The 19,028-nt window shown below is 38.8% G+C and overlaps 1 protein-coding gene across 4 annotated transcripts in view; it reads left to right on the top strand.

The window, feature by feature from the left end:
- The window catches only part of DAPK1 (death associated protein kinase 1), a 102,340-nt gene that overhangs the window by 44,672 nt on the left and 38,640 nt on the right, over positions 1–19,028 (top strand). For all 4 annotated transcript variants that reach the window (XM_074856088.1, XM_074856086.1, XM_074856087.1 and 1 more), the window contains 2 exons: positions 8,281–8,502; positions 18,228–18,366. In XM_074856088.1, coding sequence (XP_074712189.1) covers positions 8,281–8,502; positions 18,228–18,366 — 361 coding nt within the window. The remainder of the gene's footprint in view (positions 1–8,280; positions 8,503–18,227; positions 18,367–19,028) is intronic.

Raw genomic sequence — 19,028 nt, 5'->3', positions numbered from 1 at the left:
CAAATCTGTACATGGATAGTAGTCTGTGTAGTAAGCCTTGGAAATGCCAGTCATACCTTTGATCATTTGGCCTTTTTAAAATGTGTGGCCCAGAAATTGATGTAGTACTATGATAAACCGGTATCATGAAGACACTTTGTAGCATAGGCTTCCCTTTCAGTACTGGATGCACATGCATACATGTACTCAGGCAAGAGGTCGTCTTCTGTGTTTTCATCTCTTTTAGTCCATCGTCCCATGTAATTACTCCTCTAAAATTTTTCATACATAACTCAGAGCAATATAAAGCATGTGAAATGGTAATAGTGTAGTGTCTTTCTTATGCTCTGTTATAGGCAAAGTTCTTTATCATGCTGTTATGTCCTCCCTTAGGACTAGGGGCTCCTCTGGGTTTCTAAGAAAACAATGAAGAGACTGAAAAATCACTTTTCTGTAAGCTTAGTAAACATCTAGAGAAGTCTGTTAGCAGTCTAATGAAATTGCAGAAAGCGGCAGAGCAACAGAGACTTCCAGTTTCATCATCATAATGTAATGATGAATACATACCTGAAATGCGTGATAAGTTGCTTTTTAAAATAACCAAACCACAAAAATAGGAGGCATGAGCTTATAAAATGCTGAAGAAAAAAACAGATTGGAAAAATTCCCTGCTTCTGTGATTCTTCACTTTCTGGTCCATCCTGCAACCTGACTTCAGTTATACGAAGTTACGGTAGGTAGTTTAGTCTGTGGATGTGCTGAAAAAGTTAACTTAGCCCACCTGCTTCTTGGTGTTTGAAACCTTGAGTTCTGACTGCTTCATATTGTGATAGCATGTCTTACAGATACTATCAGAGTGTTTCTGTTAATTTCATTAATAAGTTTAGTTACACTGTTTGAACTATATTTGAATAGGTAGTACATTGGAGGTTTCAGACAAAAAATAGTATCTGATAAAGCAGTGTTTTTGCTAACAAAATATTTCATGGAGTAATAATACAGATTATTTTGAAAGTTGTTAAATTTTTTTGCTTAAAATATTACATAAGGGAAGAAGTCATTTTTATACTCTGGATGTTTTGGTAAAATAACTTTTAATGAAATATTTTGTGCATTCATACTGAAAGATAATGAAACAATTTTGTCATCACATACATTGAGTCCCTATATAGAGATCAGGGTATTTCTGAAACTTGGTAATTTTACACCAAAAGATACTCTAAATCAGAAATTAGGAAAGGGAATTTAAGAGACACAGAGTTTCTAAGTGTATAAACACATCTATGTGTAACAAGAAACTCAGAAGTTAGGAAATACCAGTTGTGAGTACATTTGTTTGCTTTATAAACATGTATGATTTTCCCCTTCCTTGCTGTCCTTGCTCTTTTTGTCTTTGATGCTTTTCCAAAATATTTCTAAGGAAAGTATACCATCATGCATTTTACTGATGGTTATAAATTACAACTTGATTTAAACTCTGTATATGTTGGAGATATACTGCGCAATTGCATAACGTGTTACTCTTTAGCCTTTGTACTTGCAGCTTTGTACTATTTATAGTTTCATGGTCAAGTTTAAGTTCTTGTGTTTGCTTTTCTGTATTAGCAGTAGTTGGAAAAGACCAGTCCTAACAACAATCTCTGTGGTGCACCATCCAATTTCAGCTGCTTAGTCACTCATACAGCAGTTGAGGAGTATTTTCTCTTTAGCTTAAATGCTGTATCATGTTTAACTCCTCTTTCACCTGTTCAGTACTGCTTTTTTCCTCTGTCTCCAAAGTTACTGCTTCTATTGTGTCCTTTCCTGTAACAAGTGTTTATGTGCGGCTGAAACATGTTTACAGCAATGGGTAGCCTTCAGGTGCTTGCAGCTTTTTCTTCTACTGAGTAATTAAGTGCTGTTCCCTCACCTTATGGAGTGGTCAGGTACTTTGAGTGCTGCCCCTTAGACTCACTATGGACTGTGAAAATGCATTTCTCTGCCATGGATGCAAAGCAGACAGCTCCACTGTCAACTGAGAGATGTGTGTCTGTGTCAGCACTTGAAGTGTAAACTTGTTACTTATGTTGAAAACGGTTTTGCCAGAGCTGTTTAAATTAAAAAAAAAAAAAAAAATAGCCTAATCATCTGTCTAGGATCCATGTATCCTTCAGATGCAGCTGTTCTGTGATGCTCTTGTCTTCATGTTGTTTGCCACTTATTTTCAAAGCTCTTCAGTACTCGGAGGACTTGCAGCTAAACAATACGTGTTGCATGCTTTCAGAGTCTGTGCTAGAGAATTAAACACTGCAGGGCAAGGGAAGGAGCACAAAAATTGTAAGCACTGTACAAGTGTTTCTGACTTTCACAGCCGGAACAACTATGGAATGAGCTTATTACTCTTGCATTCATTCCTGCCTGTACTCTTTGGTTGGCTGCAAAATTAAAAACGTGACTTAGGGAAAGGGCCCTTATGTGTCACGAGAGGATATCGGACCTGCACAACTCTATGAGAGTTATAGCAAGCAAAGCCGTTTATTTTTCCAAATAGTCCATACTTATGCTCTTGCCAAAGCTCTTGCTTCCTAATTAACAAATCAGCAATTAAGACAGTTACCAACTTTTTCTCCTATCAGCATAAGAACATTTCTAACACGCGCTATGCAGACCAATCAACTTCTTGTTCACGCGGCAGTAACTTTTCACAGTTCAGTACTTTTCCACAGTTTTAGTGTTGCAGCTGTCCGTTGTTTTTCCCCGCCACCTTAGCACCGCTCAGCAGTTTCTTATCTTTCTCCCAAGGCCTGTTTTTCATCAAAGCCTGGCTGTTTCTCAGAGGCTGTGCGAAGCTGACAGGCTGCAGTCTCCCACACTTATGTTCCCTAACGTGCCCTCTGCAGGGAAAAGAAAAGATGTGCCTGCGCACTTAGAGAAACTCTACCTGGCAAGATACTTTGCTTTAGAGTATCCCAGTTTATTTGTCAAGATCAATGAAGATTTTTTTCCTTGCAGGCGTTAACACTGGTAGCTAGCAGTAAAGCTACTATTCTGTGAAATAGGTTGTCTTTTGAGTGTGGTACACATGAAACACCACTGCTTTCCAGTTGCATCTGCTTTAACCTGTTAGCCATGCCTTACCCCACCCTGCTTATGCTGATAATAGCTTGTCTTCTCAATGGGGTAAGTGTGACACTTTATACTGGTGACTCTCAGCTGAGGTACTGTAAGCCTTATACACCCAAGAGAGGCTCTCAAGTGCCTTATAAAGTTTATCATCTTTTGCATGACTACAGAGAGGGAGAGAGGAAGGAGGGGAAAGTGATTGCCTCCAATTTGACATTGCAGCTGAACTGAAAATGTTGTTTTGCTTGATTAGAAGGTGGAGAGGGGACTAAATGTAGCTATAATCCTTCACAGTTTGTGGATAAGTCTTCCTTTCCTTTGGAAAAGACTCAGCTAGGTACTGCTGCCTCACTGGGAAGTTTTGTGAGAGTTAACCTTATTAGCAGAAGCAGCTCAGATGCCCTTGATGACAGACAGTGGTATGTGGGTGCCAGTGGTGACTGATGGAGCTGACTGATGCTGAGACACTGCTGGGGGTGGAAATCACCTGCTCAGTTGGCCTGCCCTGATACAGATCTCTAAAGAAAGACAGGGGTGTCCACAGTCTGCTAGTAACTTTCACTGGGGAAGACAAATGGCTCTGTAGTTCAGTTTCAGTTCATTTAATGGGCTAATCTAATAGTATTATGTAAGCCTCTTGCTGTTTGATTAGTATAATTTTAAAAAGGCAGTCAAACAAATAGTAAAACCAGTTGGATCTTAATACATTGAATTTTCAGAGTTGACTAGTGAATACCAATTTTTGTAAAATCAAAAGAAAAGTGCCGAAGTGTCAGAAATGTACCAAGGCATCTTACTGCTCTGATGTCAACATAATGCCTTTCCCTTATTCCTATCCCCTGCTTCCATTAATCTTTGTCATTTGAATGCAGTCCTCAGAAGATAGCATGGAGAAGTCCCCCATGCTTGCCCTACTGTGGCAATAAATACTAGAAAATTGGTCCATCAGGGTTACTGTAGGATCCCTGTGCCCAGCTTGGACCTCTTTCAGAGGGTTCTTGAGGCAAGAGTTTCAATCCTTGCAGAAGAGCTGGTAGTGGGTAGGAATACAGGGTGTCTGTCACCCCTGTGATCATCCTTCTGGAAGAAATGTAGGGACTTTTTTGTTTTTTCTCTTTTATTCTAAAATGTCTGTCTCTAGTTAAAACTATCCATGCTAATGAGTAGTTGTTCTGTGATCCTGCTAAGCCAGGACCAATAAAGAGTGAAGTATAGGTGCTTTATTGGTGACTTCATCACCTCTATGTATAACTTTTGCATATATATATATGTATGTATTGTAAAGGGCACTGGGCGTCTGTCTTATGATGTAAAAAAGATGGAGAAATGTAATGATTAGACAATGGGATAAGTACGTGTTCTGAAGCGAGTCTGAAAAATCACTGGATGTGGAAATACCATGCCAAGTGTCCCAAAAAGAGTGGATTTAGGATAGTAATTAACTACTGGTTGCATAAGAATTACAAGATCACAAAATAAATTACTGTTATTAGCAGAAGTATTTGTTCTCATGTCAAGCTGTCATCCTGCTTCACTATTTAACCTGGTTCTGCTATGTGGAAAAAAAACTGTCAGATACTTTATAAAGTGTGCCTTTGTGATTTTCTTCTGTATTTTTTTCAGTGTAATTGTTTCCTAAAATGGCAGTTAATTTTTGACCCTACCCATTTTAAATCAAACCTACAAAAGCAAGGGAATTTGAAAAACTAAAGGGCTTTTCTGGCTTTGAAGGCACTGTGTGAATGAATGCTGGATCTGAAACTGTAGCATCTATGGGAGAATATTACTGCATATAGATGTGTTAGCCCATACAGAGCTGACTTACAACAGCTTGTTGCTGCAGTTTTACAGGTTAAAGCCCAATAAATGCCCTTTGATTTACACCTCTTCTCTGCTTTTAAAAGAGGAGTTCAGAGAGAGTTGTAAAATGGTGTGGTTTAGGGATCCCAGACATAAAAGAGCCCCTTTGATTGCAGCTTAAGTGGATCTGCATGTGCAGCATTTAATAACAACTAATTGTGGGGTTATGTGCTGAATACCACAACAGCAACAATAATAAGGTTACTAATCTAGATACCCGTTGGTAACTTTCTTGCAGTCTTGAGCAGTGTCAAAGAGCCTGCCATCCGAATAAACCATGGACAGGACCAATCTATAAAGTCATGTGGTTTTAAACAATATATTGGTCTTTTGATAACGCTTTTATATTGAATTGTGATAGATCAGGGCATCCTTCAAACAGGTGGTCGTAGCTGGAGAAAAAGGTAAAAGACTGAAAAACTAAAGCTGCATAGCTCAGAAGAGGAGGAGAGAGGAGCTCTGCTGGTCTTACCTGGTCCCCTTTGTATCAGTAGGTCAGTACAGCTCATGCGGTAATGTCACAGTTGACCCATTGCCAAAATAAGATTAAATAGGCTTAGCCTTAAAGGCATTGGAAGCATAAAATGGCTTTAGGGAGTGGTATAATTCAAATATGAATAATACTGTAGAAAAATAATTTTTTCAGCTTACAGGTCCACTGGTGGTGCATGTTTAAAAAGACTTGCAGGATGGTTTTTTATTTTAGGTAACTCTTAATCCCAGTCAACTTTTATAATTAAGTCTTCTTGGATAACAAAGTATATTTTATGTCTGTATACTTCAGATTTACTTTTCAGTCCCAACCTCTCCAGAGCTGATGTTAGCAGTAATTTTGGGTTTTAGTCTTTTGGATTTTGTTGTTGTTGCATTTGTTTGGTTTGTGTTGTGGGCTTTTTTGGACTTTGTTTTAAAATGAAGCAATAGCTTTTGCCAAACCTACAAGGTGAGCATTGATAAGGAAGTGGTTAGCCCTGTAGCATTCAAGGCTATGGATGAATCATAAGCAGAAATACTTTTCCTTCCTCTATCAGGCAGTTTAGATTGCTAGATTGACAGCCAGCCACGTGGTCAAAAAGCAATGGCTTTTTACTTCCTTCTGGTCCGTGAGCTTGAGTAGCTGTTCAGAGTTGTGGTAATACCTACATCTCTCTACTGCCCGACTTTGTAGTTTTGCTGGAACTGTGAACTTTCTGAAAAGCCAATTGTTTTTTAAATAAAGCTGAATATCTCTGGTGAGACGTGCATGTTGTGGGGGGAGAGAGTGAGAGAATCACTGCTTTTCCCTGCTGTAAGCATGGGCCAGTAGACTCTCTACTTCTTGGCAGCAGTGCGAATAGCTAAGTGCACACTCCACTCTGGCTGGCTGTCCCACAGTGCAAAATTGCTCAAACCTTGGAGATCAAACCCAGAGCTGCTGTTGCAGGAAGAGTTGTTGTGGAGTTGAACTGAAGCAAGCAGAAAGTGTTAATGTACCTTGTCTAGCCCTCTGCTGCCAGTTTAAAATGACACATCTTCCAGAGGTCCTGTGTGTTATGGGCCAGCCCCACATGAACGTCTTAGGTGTCCAAGAGCATCTCAGATAGCACTAGCTGACTGAGTCTAGGCAAGTGAAGCAGGTCTTCCAGCCTATGTGTAATGGGGAAGAGGATGTGGTGTGGTCTAAAGCACTGCTCTGTCCACTGCAGTTTGTAGCAATAATGTGTTGGACCCTGTCTGTTGAACCTGGCCATTCACAACTTTGTACAAAATTGGGGGTGGTGTGGATGTGGGTGGGAATTTAAGGCAAGAATTTTTTTTATGCAGCATTAAGTTATCTCACCAGTTCATAAAATACTTTCTTGAAATAATGAAGAATGAAACTTGAATGGTGATCATAACGTTGAAGTAAAACCAAACCTCAAACTTAAGACTGTTGACTGACTGCTTCTCTCAGAGTTTACTTTTCTCACCCCCCATGGCTGCATGCAAAGGCTGCCCAGCTGGTGGTGGCTACTCTAGAGCCCGTTTCTAGGAGTTCATAGGAGAGGATCCATCTCTGCCCTGTCTTCTGCAGGTGACAGTTATTTAGCCTTGCCCAACTGCATATCCCAGTTCAAGATGATTTGTCACTTAGGGTTCTGCATGGGGACAGCAAAGTATTGATGGCAGTGGTGACCCAGCAGCATAACTTACTCTTGGCTGATCAGCCCTCTAAATTCAAAAAGTAATGAGTGTGATTTTTTTTTTTCCTTACAGCATGTTAATATCTTCATTTATTGCATAACACTGTGCTGATCAGTTACCATCTTCTATTTTCTGTCATGCATTCCTTAATTGCTTAATTACTTTGTCGACATATTTGGCGCATGCTTGTTCTCCAATAATAAAGTAGTGTTGTGCACTGAGTTCATGCATGAGATGTGTAGTTTTGAGTGATTTTCACTTGGCACTTTGTCATTACATGATGCCCTTTTTGTGGGTGATGTGTCTTCCTAGAGATCTCTGTCAGTTTTAATTAATTAAGCACTAACACAGGTTAGTTCCTCTTCCAGGTACAGGGTGGAATTATACGTGCTTGCATGTTACATCACTCTGTAGATAGTCAAGCCTACTAGGCATAGCATTGATTTAACTGCTGTTTTAAGTCTACTTTAGGGGACACCACTTTTTCAGAGTAGGCTAACTTCAGAAAATTTTTGCCTTGCTATCATTCTGTAGTTATGTGAATTCTTTGTATGGTGAAATAAACCAAAACCAGGATTGTTACAGAATCCTCAGCCAGAGATTGAGAAAACTTAAAAGGAAAACAGTGATATTAGAAATCCTGTTCATGCTTTAACTGCGCATTAGATTCCTGGAGACTTCTGATCTGAACCAGTATGTACATCTAGCCCCAACAGGTTTATATGTCAGTGATAGCAGGAGTCAGCAGCTTCCTGGAGTTTCCTCTGATTTGTAACACAATCACAGGTTTTTGTTCCTCTTGCAGAACAAAAAAAAATAACATGCATATGGAAGGGGAAATCCAGAAACCATTACTTTTCCCCAGTAATCTCTGATGCACATATTTGTCAAAAATCCAGTGGTCTACACAGATATTCTCTTTTACTTATGGGTATGCTGAAATGTGTCTGTATGTACGTTTGTGTAATGTAAGAATACCTTGACTTACCTTTTCTGCCCCCTCTATGGGTTTTTTCAGGCATTATTCTAGATTGCCTAAAAAGCAGTAATGTGCTGTAGTCGAGTTGGTAATTCAGAGGTACAGTTGTTTTCCCCCACCATAGTAAATCAAGGCTACTCTAAACTTCCTTGAACCACTCATCTTCATTCTTTCCCTCTTTTTTTTCTTTTTTTTAGTGGACAGTTTGCTGTAGTGAAAAAATGCCGTGAGAAGAGCACTGGTCAGCAGTTTGCAGCAAAATTTATCAAGAAACGGAGAACGAAATCCAGCCGGCGCGGAGTGAGCCGCGAAGACATCGAGAGAGAAGTTGGCATACTAAAAGAGATTCGACATCCTAATGTGATCACGCTGCATGATGTTTATGAGAACAAAACAGATGTCATTCTTATTCTGGAACTGTAAGTAGCTCTAGAGACCTGGGGAGGAGTAACAGAATCTTTGTTAATTTCTTTGTTTTAAAAAACCAGACACTTTCTCTGAGAATGATAGTGATCTAATGGATGTTCCTTACCATCCCAAAAGGAAACTAGATAATAGCATGAGAAATTTTTATTTTTAAGTCAGAGTTTAGCTTCTTGATTTCTATCCATATTTTTCACTGTAAATGCACTACAAAGATTAAAAAAAATCCAGCATATCTATGAATTTTTTCTGCTTGTTATTTTAATCACCTTATGGATCTAGAAGAATAGCGTGGAGCTAAATAAATTGATTTAAAGTTAAGAGCAGAGGGAAATAGAGATTCTGAGTGCAGGTTAGTTTAGCAGATTTTACTGTGTTTTATATTGGTGTAAAGGAGCATCAGTGAATGCTTTTTCTTTTTTTTTTTTCAACCTGCATAACAGAGAATAGAATTTTCCCAGTTCTGTCCTGTTGAAATGTAAACTGAACTTTCATATCCTTGTTTTAGTTCTCATTTTTCATCCAAGGTTATTGCTAATGGATTGATATAAATATGTCAGCAGAGAATACTTCTGCATTGTTTCAAGTCTGGCTTCAAGTTCCTCAAAGACTGCAAGTTTAGAAGTTAGCATTACTCGTGTTACAGTTAGGCAGTGTCTGCTTGGTGGGACATGCATGTCTTTACACAGTTTGCATGCCTGACACTGTATTATTTTCATACTTGCTCTGTATCAGTTAAACGTGCTTTAGAATAAGTATTTCATGCAAGCAAATAATTTTCTTACCAGAATCTTGGGCAGCACTTGTGTTTTTTCCTTGGCTGTTGGTGTGGTTTTTCTTACGTAGGATTATGTCTTCCTGTTTACTAGCTTTGGTAAATGATATTTCCCCTTGCCTTATAAGGATATTTTAAGTGTTGCATGCTTTCAGTAACGTGTAGATTTACAGTATAGATTTAAAAAGAAAACTGGGAAGAAGCTTTTGGAGTTTCATCTTTTCTATGGTATATACATGCATGATAGTGCTTTGTTATGTTAGAACGTGCTTTTACACTTCTAGTCCAGCATGTGTTGCTTTAGTGTAATACTTGTAGCCTGGGTTGGTTTTTTTAGTTCCAGAAGTATACACTTGCATGTTTGTCAACTTTGGATAATGTAAGCAAGTATTTTTTTAAAAAGCTAAGTTAACATCCTGTATGAAGTAAAACTTCATTATATTCCTGTCAGAATATCTACTACTCCTGTTTTTTGTTCAGAACTCTTTAAATGTATTGTGAATACACAGCAAAATTAGTGTGATGCTTCTTCCTCTCCCCACTTTATACTAGCTCTCACATTCTTTCTGTCTATAACCTTACTATCAGTGTATTCCTATTTCTGCAGTGCTTTCTGCTCTGTAATCTGTCTAGATGAAATCAGGCCAATGTCTCAACTTGAAAGCTCTGAGGAAAACTCAGTAATCATGGACAGTGTCGGAGGAATGAGGCCATTCTACCCCCTCCTTCTACATGGGATAGGGGAACTTTTTTGGCAGCAAGGTTGCTGTGTGTGTCTGTGTACCCACTAACATTCACTGAATAATAGAAGCAGATAATGTGTGTTAATATTTTGTAAGCTTGGTATTGTGCAGCTCAGCAAACTGTTTGCATTACAGTTTAGTTAATTGTTTTGCCTAGTTAATCCCTATATAGTTTCAGTTAGAGATTTTTTTTTTCCCACTTTTCTAAACTACGTGAGTCTTTCAAGTTGAAGCAGTGTTATTTGGGGTATAAAAAAGGTATTGCATTTATTTAGTTAGAGGGTTGAAGAGGAAAAGATGACAATCCCTTTGTAAACTGAATATGCTAATTGCTGTAAGGTTTTGTAATTCTCAAAATCACCATGTTATTATGTAAAGCTATTGAAAAGGCAAAAGATGGTCATTTTAATAGCATGCTTAGACACTTGAATATGTAATCCCTTTCGTCTAATGTTCTAATACTCCATTTTGCCTAGGGACCTACTTCACTGACATTCCTTGTTCTTACAGAACAATTTCAAACAAATACAAATAAAGCTGAAAGCTCATTAAATAACCTGTTTTGCTGTCCTCAGAATCCATCCTAAGTGGCCATTTTACCTTCTGGTTAGAACATAGCATTTTTCCTGGGACTTACGTTCCTTTATTACTGCAAGATGAGACAGTATACTACATACAGACAGGATTTTGTGTAACTTAATTTTTCTAGAATTTAGAGAGAAACTAAAAATCAACATTCCAGCTATGTATGAGAAATTCATAACAAAACAAAAATTGAGAAGAAACACTGATTTTTATTAGTAAGCAAGCGTAGTAATGCGAGTTGGGGTGAGGAAAAGTATCTTTGGTTTCTGTTCTTGGTAGAAGCTGCAGCCCACAGATGTCAAACCACCGCAGCTGCCCTTTTGGTGGCTGCTAAATGTTAACATTCACAGTCTCAGGGCAACAGCATCTGTTTCCTGTTCACTATTGATTTTTATCTCCTGGTTCAGCAAGAGGTTTGCAGTATTGCGTGCAGCCTCCTAAACATTTTTTTGCGGTATCAATCAGCCGTTTTTCAGAGTTGAGTGACTGACTGTAGAAGTTTTCACTTCATTCACTCGCAGCAAATACTACATCAGCAAAGTATTCAAGATGGTGATTTGTGTGCAGAAATATGTGGGTGGTTAGTTAATTAGTGAAGTGGTAAGGTCCTCACAACACTGAATGCAGAACAGAGCTGCATATCAAAAATTTATCCACATAGGTATTTGAAGGTTTTTCTCTCAACTACCTTATGTCAGGAAACTGACCTCCAAAAAAAGAAAGTTACAAAACATGTAATTTCTGAAACTTTTAAAATCAAATGTTTCCATAAAAGATTCAGCAGTCACACAAGCATGAGATCCTTGAAGAGCCTTAATTTATTACAGTCTTTTGGTATATTTAGAGAAATCAGGCATACTTTCATATTTCTAGATCTTACTTAATAGCAGGTGTCTCCTTGATTTGGAAATAACATTTGAAATTCCCACTCTCTGGACTCTTATCATCTTGCAAGGAATGCTATGCATGTTACATATGAACTGGAGGACACTGCCTCTTCCTTATCTAACTTAAAACTGTAATAGTTTTCTTTTTTCTCCCACCACACAAATGATTGAATTAGAATTTTTTTCTATCCAGCTACAGCAACTAATCTATGTTAGCAGTACTGAGCTATTTTCAGTGAGCTCTGCTGAAGCCATCATTTTATCAGACTTCAGACTAGAAAACACAAAGGCCTCTGTTCAGTGGTAATTGTTTTCTTTCCTCAAGCATGTTTTGCACCTACTTAGTTCCCGTTTTGCTGGTCTTAGATGCATGATCTGTCTCTTCTCTTGTTTTTCCTTCTATTTTATTATGTTTTAATTTAGACTGCAGACGTGCAAAATAGACTCACTGTGCTTTGTAGAGCCTTGGCTATAGTTTCGCAGTGGAACTGCAAAGTATAAATACCCTTATCCTAAATTATATAGTAGCTCCTTAGAATGCTCAAAAGTAATGCAGATGGTCTTGCCTTTTAAAATAGCTTGATGGCAATAGCTGACTCTTTTCACTGGGAATTATGGATGGAGTTAGGTATTCATGCTTTTCTCTGCAAAAAATATATCTTCATTTCTGAAATTAAAATCTTAATTTAAGACCATTAGCTCTGGTAGTATAGTTCTGAGTGAATATCTGGTTTTAAAATTTTTTAAAAATAATAAGAATAAAGCGTTGAAAGTCTCAGCTCAGAAGGAGAGGAATGACATTAACTTACACATGATTGTCCATTAAACACTAAGTTTTATACTTCTTTTAAAAGCTAGTTCCTGTATACTTTCTTTAAAATTTAGTCCTTTGCATCTCAGTGTCTCACAGAGTTGCCACTTCAGTGCTACCTTCATAATATTTACCAAAACAGAACAGAGCAAGGAGAGGATAATAGATCCATGTATAAAAATTCTGATGATCTCATGAGTTTCTCATTGAATAAGAGGTAAATAACAATGAACTCTTTAAATTCCTCTCCAATCTTATTCCTCTATTTTATGGGGAGTTAATTTAACTTTTTAATTTATAATAGCTTGGCTTTTGGAGAAGCTTGAAGTCTGCACAGAGCTTCTTTAATTTTCAGTTGTCTTTTGACAGAAATAGCTCTGAGGTTTTTGTTAATTTTCCCTGCAAGTCATAAGAAACTTGTTCTGGAGTGGCCTTGTACGGAATTTTGAGAGGAGGATTGAATCTTTGGTGCTTACTGGAATATAACAGCAGGTAAACAAGCTCTGCAATGCTAACTTGTTGGTGTTGTGCCACCTTTTGACTTCAAAATCATGAATTGCAGGCCCACAGATAGGTGCACAGAGGGCATGTAGACAGGTGAGAAGAAAGGGAAGCAACACATACTGGCTTTGCTCTTAGTGAAAATACAAAATATTTGTAAAAACGTATGATCTGCTACTTGAAAACAATGTAAAATATAGTCATGTTATAGCAGTGAAAATAGATTTACTCAGCCCTTATGGCTTTCTGTGTTAACAATGTGGTCAGTAATATAATGTGTCCTTTAGGATTAAGATGTGATGTCCATCAATCACAAATTCTTATTTTATTGAGCAAGATATTGAACAACCTATTATGACTACAAAATTGTAACTCAGTTTAAAGGTAAACAGAAAGGTTTTATATAGGAACACTAAAGAATTAATGCTTTAAAGGAAAACAGTATGTCAAGGTGAACATAGAGGCTTTGCAGCTGTAAAGGAATTTAGCTGTGACTTGACTGTACTCAAGTTCCTCTGTTAATCTGAAGGGGTATAAATTGTTGCCCATCAGTAACTTGCTAGCACTTTGGAGATCAGAGTTGTGTGACCGCACAGGTGAACCACTCAGAAAGTGGTCTCATAATTCCTACCAGCAAACAGAGAAATTGAATGGAGAGAAGCTCCGTGCTTCCAGAGGATACTAAGTACAGATATTCCAAAGTGGTCTACAGGAAGAAGCACTAGTGCTTGGTGAACCTGTTGCCTTTTCTCCCTTCAGGAAGCAATCTTTATCTAGCCAGTGGTTGGCAGCAGTCTGTTAGACACTGGCTGCCTGGGCCCCTCTGCAGAGCCCCGAGGGCAGGCAGGGAGTGCGTTTGCATGGCTCTGGAAACCCACATAATGACCTGGTTTCAGCCAAATTTCAACAGGGTGTTTCCAGAAACCCCGAAGCTCACTTAAAAACAAGGCTGGGGCACTGTAATGGAGGTGGAAGCAGTGTACTTCCTGGGAGAAGATGACATTCAAAAAGATCTGTCATAGGGGCCGATGTATGGAGTTGTCTGCCCCTTCTCATTTAGATTAAGACTGCCTCTGAGTGTGTGAGATGGGATATGCACAGATACATTGGTGAAATGGGACTTTCTGCTTGGCTTGTGGCTTCGTCTCTGAAGGTGACTATGGAATAGTAAAAAGTTCAGTGTTTATTTACTGTGAGACTGTGTTATCCTGGATGATGCACAGGGCTAGCCTTGAAAACCCAGCAGGATTTTAGGAGGTTTGTGAAAACTGCAATAGCTTACGTAGCCAATATCTTTACTGGCTTGTTCTAACCCATTTTTTCATCTGTGATATCTGGAAGCACAATCAGGATTATCTAGTGTTTCTAGATGTATAAGCTGGTTATGAAATCTGTGAAAGAAGACTCTGCTGATAGACCTGGGGGTACGGTAATCCAGTGAATTAATTGTGGAAGTGTGGACCTGTATTAATCCTTGAAGTAATTGCCTTGCAGCGATAGCATGGTTTTCTGTATACCTGTGGTGGTACAGCTTAATATCAGGCCTGCCAGAGTCAGCAGGAAGGTAGGGAATAAGCAGCCTTCGGGCAAGTGTGAAGAGCTAAAAAACACGACCTGAGTTACTGAGCTCTCGTGGGGACATGGGTTGCAGCTTTTCACATACAGGAAGGGCCCCTGGAGGCCGCTTGAAGGAGAGGGACCTTTCCTGGAAGCAAGGTTTCTCTGAGCTTCCAGGTCATCTTGTGTGTGTTGGTTTAACATTTTACTCATCGTTGCTATAAAACCCCATTTTTCTCATGCCTTATGTCTGCGACAGTAAAAGTAAGCAGCAGGAGAAGGTGGCTGGGCACTGTGCTTGCCAGCGATAGCAGCGCCTAAAGAGAGATCACAGGGTACTGAGCTCTCCCCTTGCAGCTGAGGAGTTACCAACAGAAGTTGCAGTGGCCTGCTCTTTGAGGTGAACCCACGTGGGAGCTCATCCTAGGCATTAAGGGTGAGGTGCGTAACATGAAGGGGCACACTAAAATCCTGTAGACCAGAGGTACAGCTGCTTCTGGAACAAAGCTCTGAGTGTGTTACATCCAGTCCCTCTTCACTCACCTACTCCTTAAGCAAGGGCTGCCAAGTCACTTAGAGTGACAGTATTTAAGCATCTGAAGAAGCACACACCACTTTGGAAAAATCTATCACTTTTAATAATTAAATTCCAATTTTAAGAAAGAAAAAGTAAATTTTTTTAACCTGTTAGCTTCTCTGGACCTCAGTTTCAAGATTTGCAAGCACTAAGTGTATTACCTGTGAAGTACAGGTAACGGTTTATTACACACTATTATAAGGCCTATGATATAATCATAAAAGAAATGTCACTACAGCTAACCTGGGGCAAAGACAGGAGGATAGTACTCAGTAGTGTTAGAGAAAAGCTATAGGCAATATCATGCAATTAACTCTTCACAAATGTGACATATTTGAGATGCATAAAAACGCATGTACATCAAATTGTAATTTCATGCAGTCTAAACTTTGAGGGTATGAAATTGCGCAAAATGGAATGATAGCAGATAAGCTGAAGATGAGGCTTTTGCCATTTTACACAAATAGTTATGTTTCTTTGTTAGATATCTCAAAAATAACTAAACTTTGCAAATTAAGTCCTTCTTTTGGATCTAAAAGGAATGTGTGTAATCAATGCTGCTGTGCATAGATGACTAGTAAGTTTCACAGAGACTGTGTATCTTTAAAATGCCAACAGGAATAAGAGCGAGCTGTAACAGCCATAAAGCATACCCATACCTGTGTGACATTGTCACAGTCTGTTTTAGACTGCATAGCGAGCAGCAGTGTTGCAAGTTGGCATTGCCTAAAATGCATGCTCTGAGCACTGCTGTTGCATTTGTGATGGCCGATGAATGCTTTAAGCATCAGCAGGCGGTTTCACTATTTCACAGGGTGAGTGATCTACATGAAGAGCAGACCAGATGACTGTGTGATGGTTAGCCCAGTGCCAAACTGTGCTTTGTGCATAAAGGTGCTGGGTTTTGTGCTGTGACTGCTGACACAGCTGCCAACAGCTGGGGAAGTAGCCACAGTGAGTCTGCCTGCTCAGTGTGGCATGGCTGTGCTCCGGTTAACAGCCTCCCAGCAACTGCAGCAAACATCCACGTGGAAATAAGTTCCATGTGATGTCTAAGTCCCTTAGCCCAGTACGTGGAACTGAAGAGTAATGCCAGCACTGTGTCACCATCCAGGTTTCTGTTCATCATCAAAAAGTGCTGCAGAGGTACCTCTGCTGAAACCTTAGACCGAAAACCTGTTGCTGTTTTTTCAGTCAGAAGCAAAGAGTAAGAGAATATGCAGTGTATCTATTTGTAAGATGTTTCTGACCAGTCTCTGCAAAATAATGAACTGTATTTAACCTTTAGGAATTCCATTTTAATGTCTACGCAACAGAAAAAGATTATTGAAAGGACCTCTCTTCCAGTCTGTAGTTCTTCTATTTAATGGCACTTAGTTTCAATAATTGCTTTCATGCAGAAAATATTACAACACAAATACCCAAAACAATACTCTCATTATTGTCTAGGCAGCTCAGTGAAAGCTCCAAGAACTCATTAAAATACACTTTTCATGCAATTTGCATTACAATAATGCAGATTAAGTCTCTTGAAAAGTAGACTTGATAAAGAAGTCAAATGTATTTCCAGAAATTTGCTCAGACTGTTTAGCTATTGTTATATGTTAATCCCATTATTTTTCATAATCAGAAGTTTAAATCATAAACAGATTCTTTTTCCCTACAGAAAGGCAACATAAATTAGGGCGTACTTTCTGAATTTTCTTAATACAATGCAAAATATAGGGGATAATATGACCATCTTTGCGGTCTCTAAGAAATTTTTAGTTAATAATGCTTCTTTTATAAGCAGGAAAAACAATTTGCGACAGTGCACAGTGTTGTGATTTAACCTCAGCTGGCAACTAAGCACCACATAACCACTTGCTCATTCCTTCCCCTGGTGGGGGAAAATCAGAAGGGTAAAAATGAGAACTCAGGGGTTGAGATAAAGACAGTTTAATAAGTAAAGCAAAAGCTGCACATGCAAGCAAAGCAAAACAAGGAATTCATTCACCACTTCCCACTGGCAGGCAGGTGTTCAGCCATCTCCAGGAAAGCAGGGCTCCATCACACGTAACGGTTACTTGGGAAGACAAACACCATCACTCTGAATGTCTCCCCACTTCCTCCTTCTTCCCCCAACTTTATATGCTGAGCATGATGTCATATGGGCTGGGATATCCCTTGGGTCAGCTGGGGTCAGCTGTCCACCTGTGTCCCCTCCCAGCTTCTTGTGCACCCCCAGCCTACTCGCTGGTGGGGTGGTGAGACGAGCAGAACAGGCCTTGACTCTGTGCAAGCACTGCTCAGCATTAACAAAACACCCCTGTGTTATCAACACTGTTTTCAGCACAAATCCAGAACATAGCTCCATTCTAGCGACTGTGAAGAAAATTATTTCTATCCCAGCCAAAACCAGCACAGACAGTCATCTCAGTATATGTCCTTAAACTAAAAAGGACATTGGTTATTTTTTTAAGAGTAGTTGTAGTTCATGTTTCCCATTCACTTCAGTATCTCTTTTTCTGTTGACAGTTATCATCACTACTGCCAGACTGCTGACTGAGCTGAGAAGAGGGTCATCTTCAGTTTATTCCTTTTGCTCAGATACAAAAATCTGGATGTGCTTATGTATTCCCCTCACTTCTTATGTCTCTTCTTTCTGCCAGTGCAGCTAAAACACTAGCTGGAAATAGTCTTAAGAGCAGTAGTGTCTTTCCCTTGTAGGAAAGATGTGGTGATGTTATAGTACAAATAAAACACATATGCTGAATGTAATACAAGATATCAAAGAATAGATTATACTTTCAGAGTTGTATGGCAGGACAGCTACCAGTAACTATTTCAAAGTAAGTTTTAAATTTTGTATTTTTCAGTGGGGGGGTGTGGTGGAAAAGTGATGTTTTACTGGTAGTATAAACCAATTCATGTCTTATTTTCTAGATGTCCTGTTACATTCGTATGTTTTCCGTATACTTACTTCACACTTAATTTTAGTGCTTTAAATGTGCATACAGAGAGTAGGTGGGTTTTATTTCATTTAAATTTAGATAAATCCAACTGTGTTTTTTAAACTTTTTTTTTTGTTTGTAAATAAGACTCTCTTTACTGTGTTGTTTTCAGGATGAAGAAGGGTAGTTGCTAACTATTTCAGGTATTGAATAAAGTAATTTTCATCTTTTTTGATACTGACAACCTTTAAAGCATCTGGACCCTTTTCAAGGCTGGTTTGAGAATAGCGATGCTGAAAGGAACCTGTTGGTTAACACAAACTTGTCAATAACTCTGCTTCTGCTCTCCAAGTGTTGCAGGTGGAGAGCTCTTCGACTTCTTAGCTGAGAAAGAATCTCTCACGGAGGAGGAAGCCACAGAATTTCTCAAACAGATACTTAATGGTGTTCAGTATCTCCACTCTCTGCAAATTGCCCACTTTGATCTTAAGGTGTGTTGAACAGATAAAAACAACAACAACTGTAAGCAACATCTGTTAAAGTCCTTTGTAACACCAGCCACAAATCTGCCATCGTGCAGATCTTGACCGTAGTTTTGTTTTGCTAGCTTATGTAGACAAGGGAAAGCTCAGCCATTGAAAAGAAATTACTGAACTGTAAATAGTTCCCATCTGTTTTCAATATAAGATTCTTCATGGAAGATGGCAACTTCCAATGAAATTAAACCATTCTGAGGAAGCAATCTTGAAATAAAAATGATGATTATGATTTTATGGAATGCGTATGGGAACTGGATGAAACATTCTGACCAGGATGCCTTTTTTCCAACTTTGTTTTTTCTGTTGTATACATTTTATGTTCACATGAACATTATTTATGGGTACTAAATTGAAACAGTACAGAGTTAAGTATAAAGAATCTTGTGGAGCAGACAGAGCAGATAATTTCCTCCTTTTTTTGCTTTTGGGGCATTTTTGTTTCTTTTTAGAAAAACTGTTAATTGCATCCTTTTGGTAATGAAAAGAGAGCTTTTGTACCTAAACTAGTTACTGCTTTTTTAATGTTTCAATTTCAGAATGTTTTCCTCTGTAAGATTTTTTTTTTCCAGAGGTAGGCAGTTGAACGTTCTCTAAGTCTGCTGAAGTCGGCAGCT

The sequence above is a fragment of the Strix uralensis genome, chromosome Z (genome assembly GCF_047716275.1).
Source record: "Strix uralensis isolate ZFMK-TIS-50842 chromosome Z, bStrUra1, whole genome shotgun sequence".
NCBI classification, from domain to species: Eukaryota; Metazoa; Chordata; class Aves; order Strigiformes; family Strigidae; genus Strix; species Strix uralensis.
Note: the sequence above shows the minus strand (reverse complement) of the source record. Positions and strands in the feature narration are given on the sequence as shown.